The following is a 22,333-nucleotide window of genomic DNA, read 5'->3' on the forward strand; positions in this document are numbered from 1 at the left end:
GAACAGAGATTATCACACTGTATTTCATGAAGATTATTGAGGATGTTTCTTAAAAACAAAGAACAAGAAGCAAAACAACATGTCTTCTTCTCTTCCTTAGGGAAGTGTCTTACTCCAGAAACATTAACGAATTACATTTGTTATCCTGTTTCCTTTTGCCCCACCAAAAGACTACCAACAATGAACAATTACCCCTTCATGTTGGTGCAGCTCTGGTACCTTACAGGCACTCCTTGGTCATCCCTCTAACATCTTGGAAAGGCAGAGGCAGTGTATTCTAATACACACATTTTCAATTCACATAAATACTGAAAAAGTGTAAAGGTATGATAGCAGATGGCTTATGGTGAGGTAAAACTAAAACAGGAAAGATCTTTCCACTTTCATTGCCCTGTTCCATAAATATAATTAAAATGAGAAGTGAAGAAAACTAAGTACTTGGAATGCTTTGGTACTGGCCAACTATAGTTTGGGGATACAGATTTGGGAGAAAATTTCATATAGTATATAAATCACTTTGCATTTAGGATCTGGAGTGTGACTGGTTTTGGCAGTAGCTACATTAAAACACTTGTCCTTCTTCTCTTCTGTTTTTTTTTCTCAGTGTCTCAGGCGAATAAAAAACTTTTTTTTTTCCCCATTGTCACCCTGAATTTAACTAGTCTGTTAGCTTCTTACCTCTCAGGAGGTTTTAAGAGAAGGTGAATGCATTTTTAAATAACATAAGTCACAACTTGTAAAAAGTATGTTATTTGTGGACTACATTCTATAATATTCTAAGTAGAGTTGTGGTTTGACCTGCTAATTACACAGCCACTTTAAATAAACAGGATCCATTTTTTATAAAAGTCACTAGAAGAGTTCTTTGTGTGGAAGTTGTTCCTGCTGCTGTTTTGTGGTTTTTGTTTTTATTTTTACAATGTTGTTCGTGTTTTCTCTAGAGCTTAATCACTGCACCTCGTGCTGGCAAGGGCAAAACCATACAAGTTCTTGTCTCTTCCTGTTCAGGAAGAAGGACAGGAAGAAGGACAACCTGGCAAGAATATGATCTGAGGTTCTATCGCAAAATGCATACATCAGAACCAGTCATCTGCTCTTACAGATCATTTATCACCCTTGGGAGGGCTTAACAGCACATATGTCATGCAGAGGATATACCTGTTAATAAGCTGGATTTGTTGCCAGAACTTTAAAACTTCGTTTTCTGTTGTCAGGACTCTAGAACTTAGTTTCTGCATTCACATCTACAGCATGCTGGAAATCGCTTCACACAGGATGAAGAAATTTGCAAATACAAGCTATCTCCATTTTACACAAGGAAAAAAATATTCCTTAATATTCTTATGCTTGATATGTTGCTCAGACTAAGAGCAAATAAGAAAGAGAAATCAGAAAATCCATCTCTTTTCAGCCTTGGAGCCTTCCATACTTGTTTTAGGCCATGAACAGGGAATATGAAGTGTGTTTAATGAGTTTCTTATCCTTAAGAAAACTCACTAAAATTCACTGAATTGTGAACAATCCATCCTGACATTCCACAGCTACACGAGGCTGCTCCAGTAGCAACTTAGTAAGGAGAGCACTCCAGAAGAGGTAAAAAACAGAAATTAGAGGCTTGTCTCAATTAAATAATGTGGGAAGTGGATTTTCAGAAATGTGAGGACAAAGTAATCAGTGCAGGATCTTTCTTTTTTCCAGACAGTTAACTGGAAGTGCCAGCCCTAAATACTTATTAAAAACTCAATACCCTTATCTTGCTGCAGGACAAGAACAAAGTGTGCCATGGATGACATTGCTATGGAGATGCAAAACAGAGGCACTGAATTCAGGGAACGACCACTAACAAGGAAGGATAGGAGGAGAAATGGGGATAAGATACTGGAACAGGACTATGCAATGGAAGTTTATCCAAGTAGTGTCCTTCTCAGAGTGTCCAGAAGGGTCTGAGTAGCTGCCAGTTCCAGTGCTGGCCTTGAACCCTTGTAGTTTTCCAAGCTTGTGCAAAGCTGAATACAAGACCAGAAGCCTGCATTTCCCCAGCATTATATTTCTGTCATGATACAATCTTGTTTCCAAGATTTTAATCAGATGAGAAACTACAAATTTCTCCTTTTTGGTTCATTACTATAGCCAGTTCAGAAAATTGAGTTATTGGTGGTTTCCTGGGACATGAAGAGCTGCAACAACTGCAGAGGGCTAAGAAACCATTTTCATTCATCCCTATAGAACTGTATAACATAAGAGGTAGAAGGGGAGTGAAAGTAAAAGGGATGTTTGCAGGCAGCAGCAATCCCTCCTGTTGAGTCTTTCTGCATTTTATTTTTTGTAGATAAATGCCAATAGCTACACCCTGATTGATAATTAAAACCAAATCTTATCATTCCTAGCAATGAGCAGGTCTGCCTACAATGTTCACTATTGTTAACATACATATGGAGTTTAATAAAGTTGTTTGTTTGAATACTTGTTGTCAAGTTATCTAAGAGAAAACAGATATGAAAAAAAGATTTTACTGAAGTATTTTAAAGTATCAGTCACTTAATATGGATCAGAAGAATGGCACTTAAACTCCCCTGCAAACTCAGAAGAGCAGTAAGCATCTAGTTGTATTGAAATTAGTTTTCAACTTGTCAAATAAACCATTTACCACAATTGTGATATACAGAACTAATGAGGCACAAGTACCCCAAGCAGATTAACAATTCCTCTTTTAAAAAAGGAAAGAAAAAGAAATACTATAAACACTTTTATGTGTTGTAACTTGTCAGCACTGAAACACTGCATTACATTTTTCTCTCTATCTACTTCACAAGAGAAAGCCACTCAATCTTTTCCTAGCTGTTGTGCAGTTGACAGAAGGTAGATAGACTTGGAGTATCAATACCAACTGATTTTGAAGTCAGTACCATCTTCTCTTTAGCTTTTCCAGTATATGCATTACCATCATTCTGAATCTGCTAAAAACCTAGCATGCTATGTCGCTCCATTTTGTCCTCACAGGGCATGATCACAGCATTAATTGTGGCTGGCTCTTCCAAAATCAAGTGAGCATCTGCCCTCTAATGACGCTCCTCTTGTTGATAAGGATTAAGAATCTAAACTGCTGGTGCATCTAAAAAGCCCTTATCTCCTCAGAACCCCAGCACTGTGCATCCCAAATGTTCTGTGCAGGAACCTTTATCTGTGGCCCATCCAGCCCTGAAGAAGCCTGGAATCTCCTTCAAAGTTAACAAACCACAGTTAACTCCTCCCTGTCCTCTTTGGGTGGGAGGCAGAAAGGAGGCAACATCACAAATGTGCTATCTGTGGCTCTAGTAATTTTGAAATGTCATTCTCTCATGATAACTGATCCCAGGTGTATTCATGATGCTCACAGCTTCCAGGTAAATAAACCTCATCAACCATCAGCAAAAAGTGTTAATACACACAAGATAACCTGCTGGCTAACCACAGACCTAACATTCTCATGAGCCAGTCTCCAGAGAGGTAATAGCCCACTTCTGCATCAGTATGAGCTCTTTCAGTCACATACAGAGGAGAGGGCATGGGGCAACATTCTAGTCAGCTTTCTCATGCAGAAATTCTGAAGTCCATGCTGCCAACCCATATCTGCACAAAGATACCACCCTATCACCGTCATCACAACCACCTGTTCATGCCAGGAATTCTGGTGTGTACATGGACATAGAGCATCAATTGCAGCATTTACCTTGTCTTGCAGACCAGTCCTGTATGGTTTTTTTTTCATGCCTCCTGTGTCCAATATGCTGACATAATGTGGTACTCCCCAAGTTTATCTGCATCTGTTCTTGAGATGCAGGAGCTATGCTATCAGAAGGGAGTTCTCCAAAAGGATGCAAAGATGACTGTAAACATTCAAAACCAGGACATATTTTGAACTGCCAAAGCTGCATGAGATGGCAAACCAAAATAGTTTCTGGCCTGGTCATCACTAATGAGAAACAAACTGTCCCACAGAGATTAATTGCCAGCAGGAATCCATTTCTTACAGCACATGGAGCTCATGTCATCACTCACAAATCCTGGCAGCACACACAAACACAAGTGAGTGCTGGGCGTAGACAGCATGGTCTTAGTGCCATGTTAGACGTGTAGGACAAAAAGGGCATGCCATAGGACAAGTGACAAAATGGTGTAGAAATACAATAAATAAAAACTTACTGTGTTGTTTTAGAGCTAGAAGGATTCATGGTATTAGATGACCTCACTGCTGTTTTGAAACTTACTAGATTCTCAGTTGAAGAATAAGAGCTGTCTTCAGATAGCTAGGAATAATAAAACCAGATTAATTAATTAGACCAAGCTTATTTTCTGCTATAGACAGATCCGCTAGAAGTCCAGAGTCACTGAGGTATATATGTATGTGGTAGCTGGCAGAGCTTCCTCCAGCTGTGTACTAAGCTGGTACCCTTAATCAAAATGCTAAAATATTACTTTCTAAATAACCAAAATCTAACACACCCCCCCCCCCCCCCCCCCCCCCCCCCCCCCAAACTGATTTGCCCACAGAACTCCCCTAGCTGAAAGTTGAGACAGCCTGCAGGGAAAAGATGTTTCTTCAAATGCAGTCAGTTTGACTTTAACATTTCATACTATGTCACTGAAACTGATATGAGAACTTTTTTGAAAATCGTGCAGGGGAATAATTAACTGCTTTAAAATGCCACTGTTTTGCTTTGTTTTTAATCTGATCTCCAAACATATCCTAGTGTGGTGGTTTAGGCCCTGCCTGGACTTAAACCTATCCTAGCTGAACCAGGACACTTAGCCAGTAAACTTACTTTTCTTTTTACCTGAACGTGTGCTTTTTTCTTAGTCACTAGAGATACTACAGAATTTTCAGGACAGGACAGGGCTTGTGGTGGTTGTAAAACAGCAGGTCTAATGACATTCCGCAACTGACTTAGTGATGAGGATCCTTGCAAAATACAAAGACAAAATATTAAAACAGAGACTTTTTCTTCATATCTAATTCATACCTATGTGTCTTGCCTCTTAGCTTAAAGCTTCAAAGCATATTTAAATAACATTTATTGTTGTTTACTTGCTACATATTTTGAAAAAATGTAATTCCCTTCTAAAATACACACTCCGCAGTGACACCAACCCCTGTTATCCTATTGGAATAAATATGTGTTATATACATAAATGTACTTATTTAATTTATAAAATATATTTGCATTTATGTATTTTAAAATATCTTTATATTTATACTTATATTTACTGCTTTGTGGTAGAACTGTCTTCTGGTATTTCAAATTTAATCCTGAACCTGCAGATGCCAAGAGGGTTTTTCAATGCCTTGTTCAGGAGCAGAGTTATTCAGTTAGAAATGTAGAATTTCACTATTCAAGGTTATATTCAGTCCTCTCAGGAATTAAGTAGTCATAGCAGAGTCTCAGAACAGAGCTCACAGGATATTTACACTGTCAAAAAAACCACTTATGAACCTCATAAAGATACATAGCCTATCACTCAACATAGAGAAGAGTTGTCATTTTTGTGTCTTCTGTATCTGTTAAGAACGTATTTGTGGAATTACAGTGAAGAAATATTGCAATGACAGTTACCTTCTTTTGCACTTTTGATCAAGCTGGCGTTTCTTTGAAGAGCTGATGTCATAAAAATGTTATTCTTCTTTACTACAGAACAAGTAATTTAAACTTTAATAATGAGTAATAATAAACTTTAATTATTAACTCGTGTTTCTGTAACCCCTCCTTATTTTGGTAGTACCTGAGCAATATTCTTATCCATCTAAACTAGATCTCTGAGATAACTCTTACTGTCTCTGTTTTAGGCACAGAAATCACCATGGGTTTTCTGGCTATGTCAGAGACAGAAGTCTTTTGGATATCAGTGGATGTTTTAAACTCATAGAAAACTTCAGGTTTCAAAACCAGATGCTGCTTGTTTGCAAAAGCTATTGAAATTGCAATACTATCTGCTCCAATCTTAGGCATTTTTAAACTGAGTAAACGAGGCCCAAGAACATGGGAATAAATAAAAGTACCCTGCCCTGCTCTGATAAAAGGCTATCGTACCTTACTATAACGACAGCAGTGCATTACTGATGCTTTCACTGTTTCTATAAAGATACCAAACACCAGCCAGAAAGTGACGGTGACCATGAACCATGTCCTGTAAAATGACACAACTGAATTCTGCACACAATCAGTACTTTTCATTGCAGAGTGTGGTCTGTTGCTATAACAATGTTGTGTCCTCTTAAAATTGTTTAGAAATCCTTTACGCCAATGTTTGTCAAGGACCTGTCTCTGGTAAGAGACCACTCCATTGATCACATTAGTGATAAGTGGGAGAATACTCCCAGGGTCACTGGTTAGACGCATAGGCCCTAGGATAGAAAATTATATTCTTATAGGAACCATCACCATTAAAGTGCAAGCAAACTAATTCATGTAATTACTTTAAATCCATTCTGGTTTTTCAAGCATTCAGACTGTAAATGCCTGTCCTACCCAGCACTTGCACCAAATGCAAAAAACATTTCTTTTGTTGAACTGCCAATCCTCCTCCTAAAACATTCCTTTCTCCTGTCCAAATGCCAGCCTAGTCAAATGCACTTCAGCTCTGTCCTGCAGAAAAAGCATATCTGTACACCTGTTCATTTTAACTAATACCTGCTTTTCTACATAAATATTTATTGGGTTTGTTTTCTTTTTTTTTTTTAATTACCTGGCTGGGAGGGAGGGAAGGTAGGAAAGATGGTAAATGAAGATGATCTCTCTCTTATCTGAGTGAGAGTTGTATCTGAAAGTATAAGAGACTGAAATTATCATTTGTTTGGAGAAAAAAAAGAGATTAATTTTAAGGTTAGCCAATTTGATGTCACACCTTCACTGACAGTAGCATAAATTATTATCTGTTAACTACTGGTTTTCTGAAGTAGACTGTTACGTTATGCCTATGCTGCTGAACTGGGGAGTCCTCTGAGGCCAAGTGGCACAGCCTGGCTTGCACATGCTGCTTACAGCTAGTCCACTCTGTAACAGTTCTGTCTTGGAGACTGCCAGTTGGAGAGGTTCAAAACAGAACCAGGGAGTGAGCTACCAATTAAGCTGTGTGGACAATCAAGAGGTCAAATGCTCAAGCTTCCTCCTGCACCCTATTTTTCAGTAAAGCATACCCTAAAATTTCTGCCATATCTATCATTTTCTGTGCATGATCTCAGCACAATTTTCAGAGTAAACCAAACTTAGCTTATCTTAAATCCTCTTAGCTACATTCAGGCATGTCACAGAACTAGATAAAACAAAGTGTAGTGTACACATATTAATACCTTAATTCAGAAATAACTTTCTGGTCCCATCCGTATATTAAACAAACACTGTAAAAAACAGATTAGTCCTTTTGCATAGTAGCCTCAGTGACTTGTGTCCATTTCCCATGAAAGCAACACATAGCCCTTAAAGGGCCTTCCAGGTCAGCTGTTGGCTGGATGGAAGGAGGGACCGTACTGGAAATTGTTTTACATTTTCAGGGATTGCCCAGGGAACATGATCTCTTTCACAAATCAGGGAATCTCATTCCTTTCTAGCCTTCCTCCTCCCTTGACTGTGCAACCCATTCAAGGAAATGATATGAAACATGCAGATTTTTCACTGGTTTATGTAATATTATGCAAGTATGGAAAATCAATATATTTTTACTGAAAAAGGGATTTAGTGGAAATTACCAGCAAGTTTATATAGTGTTCAAGTTTTCATTACCTGCAGCATTTCTGCAGTGTAGAAATGTTCCTTAGACAGAAAAGTTCCCTCTCTTCTTTACCACATAAGAATACAGAACTATAGTAATTAAAACATGACTGGAGCTAAACGTCATACCTGGGTTAAACTGAGAGTCAGACTTCTGGAAAGTAAAAGATGATGATCTTCCACGCTTTCTAGGACAACTATTAAAATCTAGAGAAAAGCAAATACAATGTTCTGCAGAGACAGACTGGCAGGAGATTTCAGCACAATGTTATGATACTGAATTAAAAAAGAACACAATAAATGCTAGGAAAGACCTACAGGAACTGCTTTAAGGCAGTCCTGAAGAGCACGAGGGCTCTGGAATCTCAGTCAACACCTGGCACAAAGCCCTAGAGAGCCTTCTTTATTTCTAGTAAGTTCAGAGAACCTAAATCAAGCACTGAGAATCAGTTCATAGCCCATAGGCTCAGAAGACATTAGGAGTGAGAAGTTACATTATAATGCAGCCTAAACAAATAGAAAAGGTCAGATAGGAACTCACACAGCTGATGAATATACTTGGCCACTTTTCAGGGCTTCTGGAGTTTGGTTTTCTCGTAAATATGAGAGGTAAGGTGGAAAAAATCAGAGGTAAGATGGGGACATATGTATTAGGACATAGTAGGTGGCTCTACAACTCACATAGTAGTCTTGATCTACTCACAAGGATTTGTCCCTGCTCATACTAAGTAAGGGTCCAACTGCTATTTTCACAGGCAACAGTCAGACCTATAAATAACCCAATGTATTACTATACTGTTTCAATGAGATGGTTATTACCATTTTCAGCTTTGCAAACTGGGTCTTCTGCAGGCCGCTGGAAAAAAAAAAAAAAAAAAAAAAAAAGTGTGGAAAGATCAAGGAGAATACAACAGCCATTTTCTAGACCAGGATACAAAGTATTATATCAACCAACCATGGATGCATTAAAATCAGTCTTGTTTCTAGTTTCTACTCTTCATTGTGGTATTTTAAAACCATTTATTACAAGTCTTAACCTGAGCTAAAATCTTTTAATACTGCTAGGATCATTGTCTGTAGAATCCTCATTCCTCAGCATTTTTTATTAATTATGGGGGAAAAAAATCTTTTTACCTTCAAAGGACGGTCCTTCTTTTCAAAAACAAATGTTGGCTGGGCAAGCACTGATCTCTCTGGAAAAGAGAAGCGATCATTTTTAACAACAAGTCTGTAATAGCACCTCCCAGCCACAGTTCTCAAAGTGCTGTGTAATAACAAACAGGACTTTATCCTTTTGTTACAATGGAATCACAGAATCATCTAGGTTGGAAAAGACCTTGAAGATCATCTATTCCAACCATTAATGTCACACTGACAGTTCCCAACCACACCATATCCCTCAGCGCTGGGTCAACCTGACTCCTAAACCCCTCCAGGGATGGGGACTCCACCACCTCCCTGGGCAGCCCATTCCAACACCCAACAACCTCTTCTGGAAAGAAATGCTTCCTGATATCCATTCTCTCTTGTCCTATCGCTTGTTACTTGGTTAAAGAGACTCATCCCCAGCTCTCTGCACCCTCCTTTCAGGGAGCTGCAGAGGGCGATGAGGTCTCCCCTCAGCCTCCTCTTCTCCAGACTAAACACCCCCAGTTCCCTCAGCTGCTCCTCGTACGACCTGTGCTCCAGACCCTGCACCAGCTCCGTTGCCCTTCTCTGGACACGCTCGAGTCATTCAATGTCCTTTTTGTAGTGAGGGGCCCAAAACTGAACACAGGAATCGAGGGGCGGCCTCACCAGTGCCGAGTACAGGGGTCAGATCCCTTCCCTGTCCCTGCTGGCCACACCAGTGCTGACACAAGCCAGGATGCCATTGGCCTTCTTGGCCCCCTGGGCACACTGCTGGCTCCTGTTCAGCCGGCTGTCAATCAACACCCCCAGGTCTCTCTCTGACTGGCAGCTCTCCAGCCACTCCTCCCCAAGCCTGTAGCGCTGCTGGGGGTTGTTGTGGCCCAAGGGCAGCCCCCGGCATCTGGCCGTATTGAAACTCCTCCAGTTGGGCTCAGCCCATGGCTCCAGCCTGTCCAGGTCTCTCTGCAGAGCCTCCCTACCCTCAGCAGATCAACACTCCCACCCAACTTGGTGTCAGCTGCAAACTGACTGAGGGTGCACTCGATCCCCTCGTCTAGGTCATCAATAAAGATGTTAAACAGGAGTGGCCCCAAAACCGAGCCCAAGGGGACACCACTCGTGACTGGCTGCCAACTGGATTTAACTCCATTCACCACAACCCTTTGGGCCCGGCCACCAGACAGTTTTTTATCCAGTAAATCATGCACCCATCCAAGCCACGAGCAGCCAGTTTTGCCAGGACAATATTGTGTGAAGTGGCATCAGAGGCCTTACTAAAGTCAAGGTAGACAACATTCACACATAGCCTTTCCCTCATCCAATAAGCAGGAAGAAAATATAGAGCTGCAGAGATGTACAGCACAGTCCATAAATTAAAAAACAACCCTAATGTGTGAGTTTTGCCTAACTAGATGCCACAGGATTTGGTCTCTTTTAGTTAGAAAGAGTATAAAAGTGCTTTTATCCTTTACGAACATCTGCCATCCTTTAAGAACAAGGGTGAACAGTAGCTTTGGTTCTCAGAAAAGTGCAAGGATGTGAAACGCAATATGATCCCCAAAGGAAAGGAAGGAAATGTGCTACACTTGGCCTCTCAGCTACGTTCACACATTCTTTAGGCTTCAGCTAAGTGAATGCCTAGTGTCAGTTTTAATGTGTGACTATGATATACAAACATAAGAAGTTCTATAGAGCAAATTCTACTCTTAGGCATACCTCCGCATTTCTGAGGTATGACCAAACCCAATGTTGGATTCATGTTGGTTTGTTTGGGTTTTATTTAATTAAAAGTATTTCAGCATACAGTTGCCTTATCAAATTTTGTGTTGATTTAGGGTTCTTACATCTTACATGACTTCTTCGGGCTACTTTGCTAAGAATGAGACCTTCACAGCCTGTGCAGCTCTAATGGACTAACTTTGGTTGTCAGTGTAAAATAAGTTGTTTTCACCATCACCACCATTTAATGACACATCTATTATGCCAACAAATAACACAATTAAATAGTGAAGAGGCAGATAGAAAGATATTTTTTAAGGCCACCACATGGAGAATTCACTTCTTGCTAGCTTGACATGTCTGTAACATGAGTCAAAAGAAACAATCAGCTTCTCAGCATGAACATATTCCAGTTGTGTACATTAGAAGATGAATGGAGACCCAAATTCATTTATTTCTCTCCATGGGTGATAAGGACAGACTTGGGTGATGACTGAGATATGTGACTGGACTTTGGCCAGGAAAATCCCACACTTGATATCTTGTTAATTGACATTTGACAGAATATCTATCATGTACACACCATTTTTATAACACTAGCTTCCTCTGTTTTATATTAGAATATTTACTTGTTCAACAAAAATGTCCATGTGAAAATATATGGACCAATACTTTTATGTTGGTTTGCACACCTATCTGTGACCAAACCACTCTCGCGGTGGTATCTATCACTTAAAGGTTTAATTAAGCAAACACCAACCTATCATGAAGGAGCTAAAATTACTAAATAAATATATATTCAACAATCAAGAAAAAGGTAAACATTGTTAAAAGAAATGCTGCATGTATGTAAACAGGAGCAAGAAGCATGAAACTCTTACTCAAACCCAGTAATATACAGACGCAGCAGTAATAACTAATACGGCTTCGCTGTTGTTTAAATTAATTTGGTATTTACTTGAGCATTACATATGTGCAAAGGACTGAATTTAGCAAACTTGGCATGCTTTGCAGTGAAGGTCTGATTTGTCCTTAACGTAAAAAGCAGAAAAAAGTTCACATTGTTCAATTCAAAAAAAGATAACTCTCTGTCAATGAAAGCTGAAAAGCTGCAGATGAGGGCCCATGGCATGGAATGAGATGGAGCAATTCCACTTCTATTCGCTAGAGGGGAGTGGCACACACATAGACAACTGTATTTCACTGAAGTATGATTTATTCAGTATAACAGGCTTTTTCCCTGTCTCCTTAAAAAAAAAAAAAAAAAAAAAAAAAAAAAAAGAAGAGGAAAAATACAGTAATTACAGTGTGAATACAGAACTATTCTCCACAACACTTCTCAAAGCTCAGAAGCTAGCAATATTTTTAAAGGTACATTTACTACACCAAAGCAAAGAGTGGTTCCAGCAAACTTCTGCTGGAACTAAAAGGCTGTAGGGTGTTTAAAGGAATTAGGAAACTTCACTACAATAGAAACAACAAAATTCCAGTAATAGTTTAAAACCCAGAATTTCCTGAAGAAAAATTCATAACTGGTTGATTACCAACAGAAAAATGGGAAGCTAGGGTATAATGGTAGCTCTTAAAGGTAAATATGCATATTTTGAAATTGCAGTAAATACAGAAGATATAACCCATCAACTGCTTTTGAACCAAAGGGAAAACTTTCTTACCATCTGTAGATTTAGACAGAAGTTGCTGATGCTGCCATGAATATTTATCATTTTTATGGTTCTGTATTGCTTCTACCCAAATCAAGAAAACCTTCTTGTAATTCCTGAAAAGTATTCTATGTAGCTCATCAGTAAGCTCTTCGCTCCTCAATCAGGCCACTCATAACAGATTTTTAAAAAGATATTTGTGTTAACTATGTATCCTATGCATCAATTCCCATTACATTTCAAACTTCTCAGATTTTTCAAGCACAAACAAAATGCAGTTGATTCTCTGAGAAAAAGCAATGCAGAATTACTTGTGGATGCAACACATGGCCGTCTAGGAGTTACCACAATTGTGTCAGCGTGCTAATTTTAACATTGTTGAGCAACTTTACATTTATCTCCATTTTCTTCACTAAGGCTGCTGCTGCCAGGGTGGATGGCTGTGTGCAGGGAGAAGCCCTTCTTCTCTCCTAGCAGCAGCAAGGGCACCCAGCCAGGCAGTGCCTAACACTGTCCCAGGGAAAGGGCAGCAGCAGCCAAAGCCGAGTGCACACCTACGCAGAGGAACAGAAACAGGGTGGGTTGAAGCCACCCCTCCTCAGCACCAACAGGACGCAGACAGACACAGGCTGGCTAGTGCCTGGTTAAGACAGGGCTGCTCCAGTCCTCAGCAGCTTGGTACTTGTGGATAAAAGAGTCTGTTGGAAAAGTCACAAGAAAAACCTGCCAAATGGGCTGCCTCTGGCTGCTGGGACTGGAATAATCCACCAGCCTCGGCCAAGAGTCCAGACACAGGACCTGTCTGTCTGCCCGTGAATAATCACCACAGATCGGGCTCTCTTTCCCTCCCTACAGTTCCCCTGAAGCTGCTGAATTAGAAAGGTCTTGGCCTAATGCTTGCTGCATTTGGAGTTCAAAATAAGCCCTTGCCCAGAAGATGCATTAGAAATGTCCAGTTCCCTTGTTTGAGATCTTACCTGCATGGCGTCCTGGCTCCAGTCTCCTGTCCTGCGCAGAGGCACTATCAAATGTGCTCTGATGAGCTTCCTGACCAGGAAGGCACCTGGCTCTCTGGCTCTCAGTCCTGGTGCCTGCTCTGCTCTACTTATCCAGTGTGGGCATCCCCGCCCCATCACTCTGCTCGGCGCTCTGCCTAGTACTGTACGTGCTGGCAACTGGCAAATCATGGTAGTTTATACACCACATGGAGACTGCATTTATAGACTTCCATTTGAAAGAAAACAGAGATGCATTTTGGGAAAAATAATTGCTGGCTGCTGCCTAAAGATAGGAAGCAATACTCAGAATGACATGCAAGAAATAATATAAAATTGCTTTCACCAGCTTTGCTTGTATCCCAAAAGCCAGCATTGATCAAGAGGTGTATGGGTCTTTCAGCCTTTGCTGTGACATTCCACTCTTCACTTTTATTGCTAGTGCTTTTTCTAAAGCTCTAGAAACTTCACAAAATATATACATTAAAAAATAAGCAGGACACTGATGGGTTTGAAAATTATTATTGCTCTATCTTGCCCAGAGAACAGACAGATGACTCTCAACCCTTGAGGGCTAAAGACACAGTGGAGAGAATATGACCTCAAATCTCTCTCCAGTTTTCAGGTAGTCATACACCTGAAGTTGTATGCCAAAAGTGGCTGACAGTGCTGTGGCTCTATTCCTCACAAAGAAAAACAAAAATCCCTCAAATCTTTAAGAAGGTAAGATAGGAATTTGTGATGTCAGTAAAAGTTTTGTACTTCTGACTTTTAAACAGTTAATTTTTACATTTTCAGCTTCAAAAGAAAATAAATTCTGTTGTATCTTCACCATTAGCAAACTTGCCAGAAATCTGAAAACATTTAAATTTATATTCATACTTTCACATTTTTGTATCTAAAGTTAGGAAACTACATCTATAAAAAATAATGGTAGAAGGTTTTATATCACTCAGGATGGCTGACTCCAGTGAAAGTTGTGAGTGTCCATCAAACCTAAAAATAATTTTATATATGCATTAAAGTGTTAAAATGCAGGTATCAAAGTTTAACAGCAATTAGAGTTCTTATATGCGAATCATATTTTTCTCTTCCAGTCTTAGCAATGTATGCTGTTGTAAAAAGTAAGTGCAGAAACTGGTTTTCTCATTCAAATTTGTGTTCTGTTCAAATTGATTTAATTGGTTAGTGATGCCCTTTACCTAATTAGAAAGCAGTAACTGTTTAAGGAATTACACTTTCTGTGGTGTTAGAGGTATGCAACATCACCTAGATTTTTTCAGTTTCTGCTCAGTGACAAGACAATACCTTTTTTAGGGACTAGACAGTCAGTATTGAAGAAAGGTGCAACTACTTTTCCAGTAAATTAACCTAATACCTTATAAATTGTAAGGCTAGACACTTAACATGGTGTTGCTTTTGTGCTTCGTATTAGGTTTTAAAATTAGGTTTAACCGAATGCCATATAAAAAAACTGTACTTTCAAATATTTCACCACAGAGCTGGCAATAGACCTTTTTTAATTCTATTTGTCAATTGAGTGCCACTGACCAGTTAGGTGACAGGATTCTCATGTTTCTGTTGTTTCTTTCAACAGTTGCACACAGATAATTTCTTTAAAGGCCTAATGCAAATCCACTGGATTTTGCCTGAGCTTCTACTATTCCCACACCTTTATATGTTATTTGTGTAGCTCTTTAAAAATAACTACCAATCCTGCAATCAAATATTTCAGATTGTCTTAGCTACAAAACTGAATCCTACACACAAAACCTGGAAAAACCCCACTCAGTAGTTAATAACTTCCAACAAAGATCTAACACTGATAACAAAAGCTGGCTTTTTTGTAAAAATTTTTTGTAAAAAATAACATTTCTCTAATAATTCCTTAAATTAAAATAACGATTTGTACCTCTTTGGTTTTTGTAGCAATCCCATTTGCACCTCACAGGAAAACTTTTAATTCTAAATTAGAAACTACAGTTTTTACCTTCTACAGGTGTATTGGGTTTGTGTGGCAAGGTTTTGGTAGCAGGGGGCCTACAGGGGTGGCTTCCATGAGAAGCTACAAGAAGCTTCCCCCGTGTCCAACAAAGCCAATGCCAGCCGGCTCCAAGACAGACCCACCGCTGGCCAAGGTGGTGGTGGTAGTGCCTCTGTGAGATCATATTTAAGAAGGGGAAAAAAACCCTGGACAACAGCTGCAGCTGGGGAAGAGAGTGAGAATGCGTGAGAGAAACAACCCTGCAGACACCAAGGTCAGTGAAGAAGGACGGGGAGGAGGTGCTACAGACACCAGAGCGGAGGTTACTCTGCAACCCGTGGGGCAGCCCACGGTGAGGCAGCTGTGCCCTGCACCCATGGAAATCCATGGTGGAGCAGATCTCCCCCTGCAGCCCGTGTGGACCCCACGCCAGAGCAGGGGGATGTGCCTGAAGAAGGCTGTGACCCCGTGGGAAGCCCACGCTGGGGCAGGCTCCTGGCAGGACCTGTGGAGAGAGGAGCCCACAATTGGAGCGGGTTTGCTGGCAGGACTTGTGACCCCGTGGGGGACCCACCCTGGAGCAGTTTGTGGGGAGCTGCAGCCCGTGGGAAGGACACACATTGGAGAAGCTCATGGAGGACTGTCTCCTGTGAGAGAGACACCACACTGGAGCAGGGGAGGAGTGTGAGGAGTCCTGCCCCTGAGGAGGAAGGAGCATCAGAGACAAGGTGTGAAGAACTGATGAAACTCCCATCCCTGCGCCACTGCGGGGGGAGAAGATAGAGAAATCATGTGTGAAGTTGAGTCTGGGAGGAAGGGAGAGGTGGGGGGAATGTGTTTTAAGATTTGGTTTTATTTCTCATTGTCCTACTCTGATTTAATTGGTAATAAAATGGTGTCTCTGAGTCAAGTCTGTTTTGCCTGAGACGCTAATTGGTGAGTGATCTCTCCCTGTCCTTATCTTGACCCATGAGCCTTCCATTATATTTTCTCTCTCCTGTCCAGCTGAGGAGGGGAGTGATAGAGTCGCTTGGTGAGCACCTGGCATCCAGCCAGGGTCAACCCACGACAACCATAAAAAAAAAAAAAAAAAAAAAGAAACCCAAGAAACTTCTTAATCAAAGATCATTTTCTCAAATAGAATGTGATTCTGCTAAACTGCACAATCACTAAATAATGTCACTGATTTACAAAACCTTTAACTGCATCCAGTTTTCCCTCACAACACCCTAGTAAGTGTTACACAACACACAAAAACTATTACATGAAAATTTATAATCAGATTATAATTTTATCCTATCAAAAGATAAGGCTATGACATACTATTAGCAAGTTTTTGCACTCTGATACTCTATAGCCTGAATTTCACTAGCTTTGTGTATTACTGCTTTAATTTGCAAAAATAAAAGCAGAAACACTAGTGCATTTTGATGTTACAGTTTAGATTGCTTGGTTTCCAAGTCATAGAACTCAAACCAAATAAAGTTAAGCAATAACAACAAATTCTTGCATGTGAATTGCCATTTTGTTTGTTTCACATACAAATTAGCTCAACAGGAACACATAATTGGGGAAAATGTTGAGAAGAAAAGTAGATTTAGTGTTACTTTATTTGCTCCATCCACAGAGGTAGTTTTAAGTTACTAAAATACTATAGAAAAAATCCCAAGGGAGAGCTTTGCCTCTGCCATTTATGAATATATGCTGTTTACATCTATTGCTTGAAAAAACATGAAGGAAAAAAACATTATGCCTGGTATTTTGTGGCATTATATGCAAAGAAAAAGAAAGCAATAATGGACTAGCATGTAAGGTGAAGGTATGGATTCAGAAATTAGTGTAGTTCCATTTTTAAAAAAGGAATTATTTTGACTATGTTAGCTGAGGATCTGTCCATTAACATGTTGCCTCAAGGAGCGTCAGAATTAAACTACGTACTAATACAACCAATTTTTGTTCAATGGGCAGCAAAAACGCAGAAAACTACATATATTTCAGATAATAAAACTGCAATAACGGGCAGAAGATAAATACATACAGTGAAAATATGCAGTAGGATAAATTAACAAAATACTTTGTTATCCAAGCTCAGACTCATGCTGAAATATTGTTTCTGACTTTTGATACAAAAAGACATCTGTCTTATTTCCAGAGATGGACCATTTTCTCCTAAAAAGAGGTTAAAAAATAGTAAAAGCCTTCTGCTAAGAAAAGGATTTGCCAAACTTGCAGTAGAACTGTATATGCAGTATAAATACTCACTGAACTTTGCAACATAAAATAGAGTCAGTTCACAGCCAAGGGAAATTGCAACACGGCTGCCAGCCAACATCTCAGGTCCCTCAGTGACCTCACTACATAAGCCAGGCTTTCCTCTGCCAAAACTTAAATAAGGAAGGTGACACAAGGCAAAATGGGGATGTCCTAGGACTGTACTTTAGGCACTCAGCTTAATAAACTTACTAACAGTAAGACTTGCAGAAAAAGCTTTTAAAAATTTTGCAGTGCTGATCATGAGTAACGGGTTTGTTTCTGGAAGTGATGAGCAGTTGAGAACTTCAGTGCAATTCCCACGCTTGGCTGTCTGCTCAGCACCTCTGAAAAATCAGGTCACTTATTTAAGACTCTAAATGGACCTGGAAAACTACTTTCAGATTCCCATTTATTACCCTTTAGATTTCTGTTTATGAAGCATCTTCTGTACTTTCCTGGACAACTCCCTTTTAAGGATTAAGATCATCCTTAATGCTAGGATGGCAGGATTTTTCCAAGCAAATTTACCTCTTATTTTTTTTGCTAAGACATTCTGAGACAAGATTGATTCATTTATTTGCATCTAAATCCATTATATGTATCATACATGGTGGGTTTTTTTAACGGTAACCATTAAAAAGAAAATGAGAAAATAAAACAGGGTCATAAATCAAATTTGAATCTGGTTGAATCTCCAATGCTAATCAGAGGATTTTTCCATACACAGAGATACCAGAAACACATGTTGGTATACAGGCAAGAGATTTCTAAGATATATAGACATATGTATCTTAGTCATACTTCCAGACTTGTAAGCTAATTGAATTTTTTCTTTTAGAATACTCTTCTATTGAAGAGTGTCAGTAAATCAATAAATTTACAACAAGTTGTCATGAATCCTGATTTTCCAAAAATGTTCAACAGAAGTTGTTCTAAATAATTGGTCCAAAACCATGCTGAAGTGTTTTATGGGAAGAAATAGTTTCAGCATCATTAAAATACAGTACTTCAAATTGAGATGAAATTTTGGACAAAGTCTTTCATTTTTTGAAAAACAAAAGTTGTTGAAATTTTTATTTCCAGAGAACTTAAAACATATACAACAGCCATTTGGCCACTGGCAATGCTTGCTGCATGCGACGGGCAGAGGAAGCAAGCAGCCGATTCAATGTGAATGATAGAGCAAGCTTCAACTTTATTGAAAGAAATCACCCCTTATATAAGCACTCTACAATAATCATGCATACTACTCACAAATCTATTGGATACATGTAAAAGGCTACATTATAATGTCCCAGCCCCTTGTGGCATTTCAGGTATGTCACAACATCTCCCCTCTTCTGGCCTGCCTTTTTTTCCCAAGGTTGTTTTTACCATCAAGGCCATTGTGTACCTCGGTTTCTCTCTTTGTTAACATAACAGTCCTTTGTTAGGCATAACTGTACCCTGGGTTTTTTCCTCTGTTTACCTCAGATGGCTGCAATCAGCTTCTGCAGAGACCCATGGCCTTGCTCTCTGCAGGCCGTTCTCCAACAGCTGCAGAAGTGACTGTACTTCACTGGGCCATGAAGTGACTGCTGATCTCAGCACTGCACGCTGTTCAAACACACTATAAGTGTATGCTGCTTATCTTGGGTTCAGATCGCATCCTGTAAATATAGTTTGGGGAACTGATAAATAACTTCACACATCCCTGTTTGGATCACCAGAGAGTACATCATCAAAGAAGCGAGCTTCTGTTTCATAGTACTCAGAAAGAGGAACAGAAAAGTTCATCCAACTGACTATTGCAAAGTAAAATTTCTGGAAGAATTTGTCCTAGGACAGCTTTACTGGACTATTAAGACTCCAGTCTTGCACATTCTTTGTCATACAAATAGATCATAACCCACATAAACAACTTCACTGTCATCAGTGAGACCAGTTATGAGAGCAAGAATTCTTTATCCAGAAACAGCTGTGCAGAACCAGGCCCTAACTTTTTAAGGTGTGTTCATCCTCTCTTCAGTCACTCTTCTCAATGCTGCAGATTCTAAATACAGTTTTCTTGATCAGTGTGGAAATGCTTCTTCTACCCAAACAATTCCACTGGGGGTTTATAGCATGTTACATGAGATTTAAAAATGAATGTATTTCTCTTCAGACATCGCAACTCAGCCAAGAGCCTGCAGAAGTGTTTATAAATGCAGCATATGTCACACCCATTCATCCCTGCAGAGCACAGCCCTCGTCTTTATATGGGCAAGACAGAAATAGGCATCAAGCAACAAAACAAACCCCTACCCCAGCAATACTTTAACACAATTTCTGAGAGAAATCAAACCCAGTTGGCTTTATTTCAAACATTAGAGTGAAGAAAATATTTTTGGGTCTCTCATCACTACACTGTAATTCTAGCAGTGATGCAATGACAGAAGTAACCGTGTCACTAGAGCAGCAGGACTGTGCCAAAGTATGTAACCAAAAATTTTTTTATAAACACTGAAACTTCTAATGTTCTAGTGCTCAGCATTTTTAATCTATCATGAAAACCTGTAAAATACTGAACGCAAGGGAAATAAAATTCACAGGCATATAAAGCTTTGCCATTTTCAGGGCATTGTCCAACATTAAATTTCATAAATCCTTACAGAGTAGCATAGAAGTAACACTCAGGGTCTTTGTGCAGAAATTGAACTATACAGGTAATAAGGCTGTGATCCAGCAACACTTGCACATCCTCAAATTTTGGGCATGTAAGTAGATTGGACTAAGTTTGCTCAACACTAAGCACAATCTGAAAGGCTGGTTGGCTCACAAATTAGCCCAAGCACTCTAAATTGTACCAGTCACAGCCTCAGGTTTAGACCTTGAAAGCACATGCTTCCTTTTGCTGTTTTGGGTTCATTCATCAACTTGTGTGGTAAAAAATGGTTGGTGGCATCACCTACAAAATGTCCTTAATATTAGCACTTGTTTCTTTATGCATCTTCTTAAAAAATAATATGATTACAATTCCATATAAATCACTCTCAATTCTTGGCCCTCCTCCCTACCTAGGTGATAAAGGATTTTGATACAGATTGGCTCTGTAGTCAGCCAACTCTCTGAGGAGCTGGACTGGGCAAGTTTTGCTCTCAGTGCCCAGGTGCAAGGCAGGAATGGCCAGGAAAGCAGGCACTGTCCCCAGGAACAGCCAGGAAAGCGAGCGCTATTCCCACCTGCTGTCAGGCCCAGCATTTTAGAAAGCTGCAGAAAGTTTAAATGATAGGGGGGTCAACACTCTTAGAAACACAGAGAGACTACTTTGGGGTGCTCTACATGTAAAACCCCAAACATACATTATCTGGTAGTGTCTTCAACTAAAATACAAACTGGAGACTCCTGCCAAATTACCACTAAAAACTCGCAGTAAAGAAACCACAAGCCAGCCAAGCTCTTGTTTTGCATCACCCACAACACTGTTACCAACCAGACATGTTCTTTGTGATTATCCCATTCCACAGAAACCTCCTTGCAGGGGGAACACAGGAGACATGCAGAAGATAATAGCCAACAAAACCTACCTGTACAGCATTCCTCCTTGGGATTGTAGTTGCCACTGCCGGAGCCGGGGCAGAGCCTGCGGGCGGTCTCTTCTTGCAGGCGAGCAGCTTGGTGCTGAGCCCAGGGGTCACCGGGCCGGTATCTTCTTTTGGGGAGGTCAAGCTTAGTCTTCGCACCATGCCCGCATCGGACTGAAACGTCAAAGTCTGTACAGGAGTGCCCTATACCTGCAGATAAAACATCCCCTCTGCAAGCAGGAATTGGCTGGTTTCTCATTGTGAGGTCCTCAGAAGTACCTTTGTATATATATATCTATATGTGCGTAACCATATATATACTTCATACATGTAAGCCGTAGTTGGGTCTAGAACGTTGGATTTATTCCTACTAGCTGTTCCCTGGGTCACCCACCGCCCCTCGAAACCAGCCAGGCGACGAGCAGCCCCGGCAGCCGCCACCGGACGGCGACGGCCGCGCCGCCGCCCGCCGTGAGGGCCCGGCGGTGCTGCAGGGACAGCTCGGGGCGAGCCGGGAGCGGGGCTGGCCCTGGGGCGGGGATATGTAAAGCCTGGCAGATTAACATAAGAGGGCGGTGGGGGACGCGGCCGGAGTGTGTTCCATTGCACCGGCAACGGCGGGGAGAAGGCGGGGGGCGGGGGGTGTGTTTCAGTCGCGGGTGGGCGCAGCGGCGTGGGCCGGGTGCGGTGGGCCGGGGCCGCCCGCCACCCCCGGGGCGGAGCGGGGACGGCGGGGGCACCCGCCCGCTGCCCGGCGGCGGTGGGGCGACGGGGCTTTTCACCGGGTTGCGCGGGCTAAACGTCCGCTACCGCTTCCAGGCGGGCGGGCGGGCGCCGGCAGCCGCCCCCGAGGGCTTGTCCCGGCGCGGGCCCGGCGGACCGGGGCCCGCGGGGAGCTCTGCCGGGCGGCGCGGGAGCGGGGGGCGGCGGGGGGGCCGCGGCGCCGCCCGCCACCCCCAGCCCCGCCCGGGCCCGGCGCCGCCGCCGCAGCCCTTGTCCGGGCGGGCCGAAGGCGCCGTGCCGTGAAGATGGGCGCGGTGAAGCCCAGCTCCTTGAGAACGGGGGTGCCGCTGCCCTAATCGGGGGTTCACCGCGAAGAACGTGTGTTTTCCCTCTAATGGAACTGTAGATTTGGCTTAGCAGCTGCCCCCTTTGATACCGCCTTAGGTAACTGAGTTTTGGGGCTGTTTTCCAAAAGGAGACAATACATCAGGTAAAACAGCCAAGCGATACGGTTATTCCCATGCTGATGTGAACCAAATGCAGTGTCAGCAAAAAAGGCGTTAGAGTCCCCTCCTTACGATGC

General features: G+C 41.3%; 1 protein-coding gene across 3 annotated transcripts in view; it reads right to left on the reverse strand.

Moving 5' to 3' along the window:
- RANBP3L (RAN binding protein 3 like) overlaps positions 1–21,394 on the reverse strand; it is a 37,187-nt gene extending 15,793 nt beyond the window's left edge. For all 3 annotated transcript variants that reach the window (XM_074932281.1, XM_074932282.1, XM_074932279.1), the window contains exons 1-8: positions 21,031–21,394; positions 8,877–8,935; positions 8,562–8,598; positions 7,872–7,949; positions 6,721–6,795; positions 5,592–5,663; positions 4,815–4,939; positions 4,183–4,286 (exon numbers count right to left, since the gene is read on the reverse strand). In XM_074932281.1, coding sequence (XP_074788382.1) covers positions 4,183–4,286; positions 4,815–4,939; positions 5,592–5,663; positions 6,721–6,795; positions 7,872–7,949; positions 8,562–8,598; positions 8,877–8,935; positions 21,031–21,286 — 806 coding nt within the window. In that variant the 5' untranslated portion in view covers positions 21,287–21,394. The remainder of the gene's footprint in view (positions 1–4,182; positions 4,287–4,814; positions 4,940–5,591; positions 5,664–6,720; positions 6,796–7,871; positions 7,950–8,561; positions 8,599–8,876; positions 8,936–21,030) is intronic.
- Positions 21,395–22,333: the final 939 nt, after the last annotated feature.

This window comes from Athene noctua, chromosome Z (genome assembly GCF_965140245.1).
Source record: "Athene noctua chromosome Z, bAthNoc1.hap1.1, whole genome shotgun sequence".
NCBI classification, from domain to species: domain Eukaryota; kingdom Metazoa; phylum Chordata; class Aves; order Strigiformes; family Strigidae; genus Athene; species Athene noctua.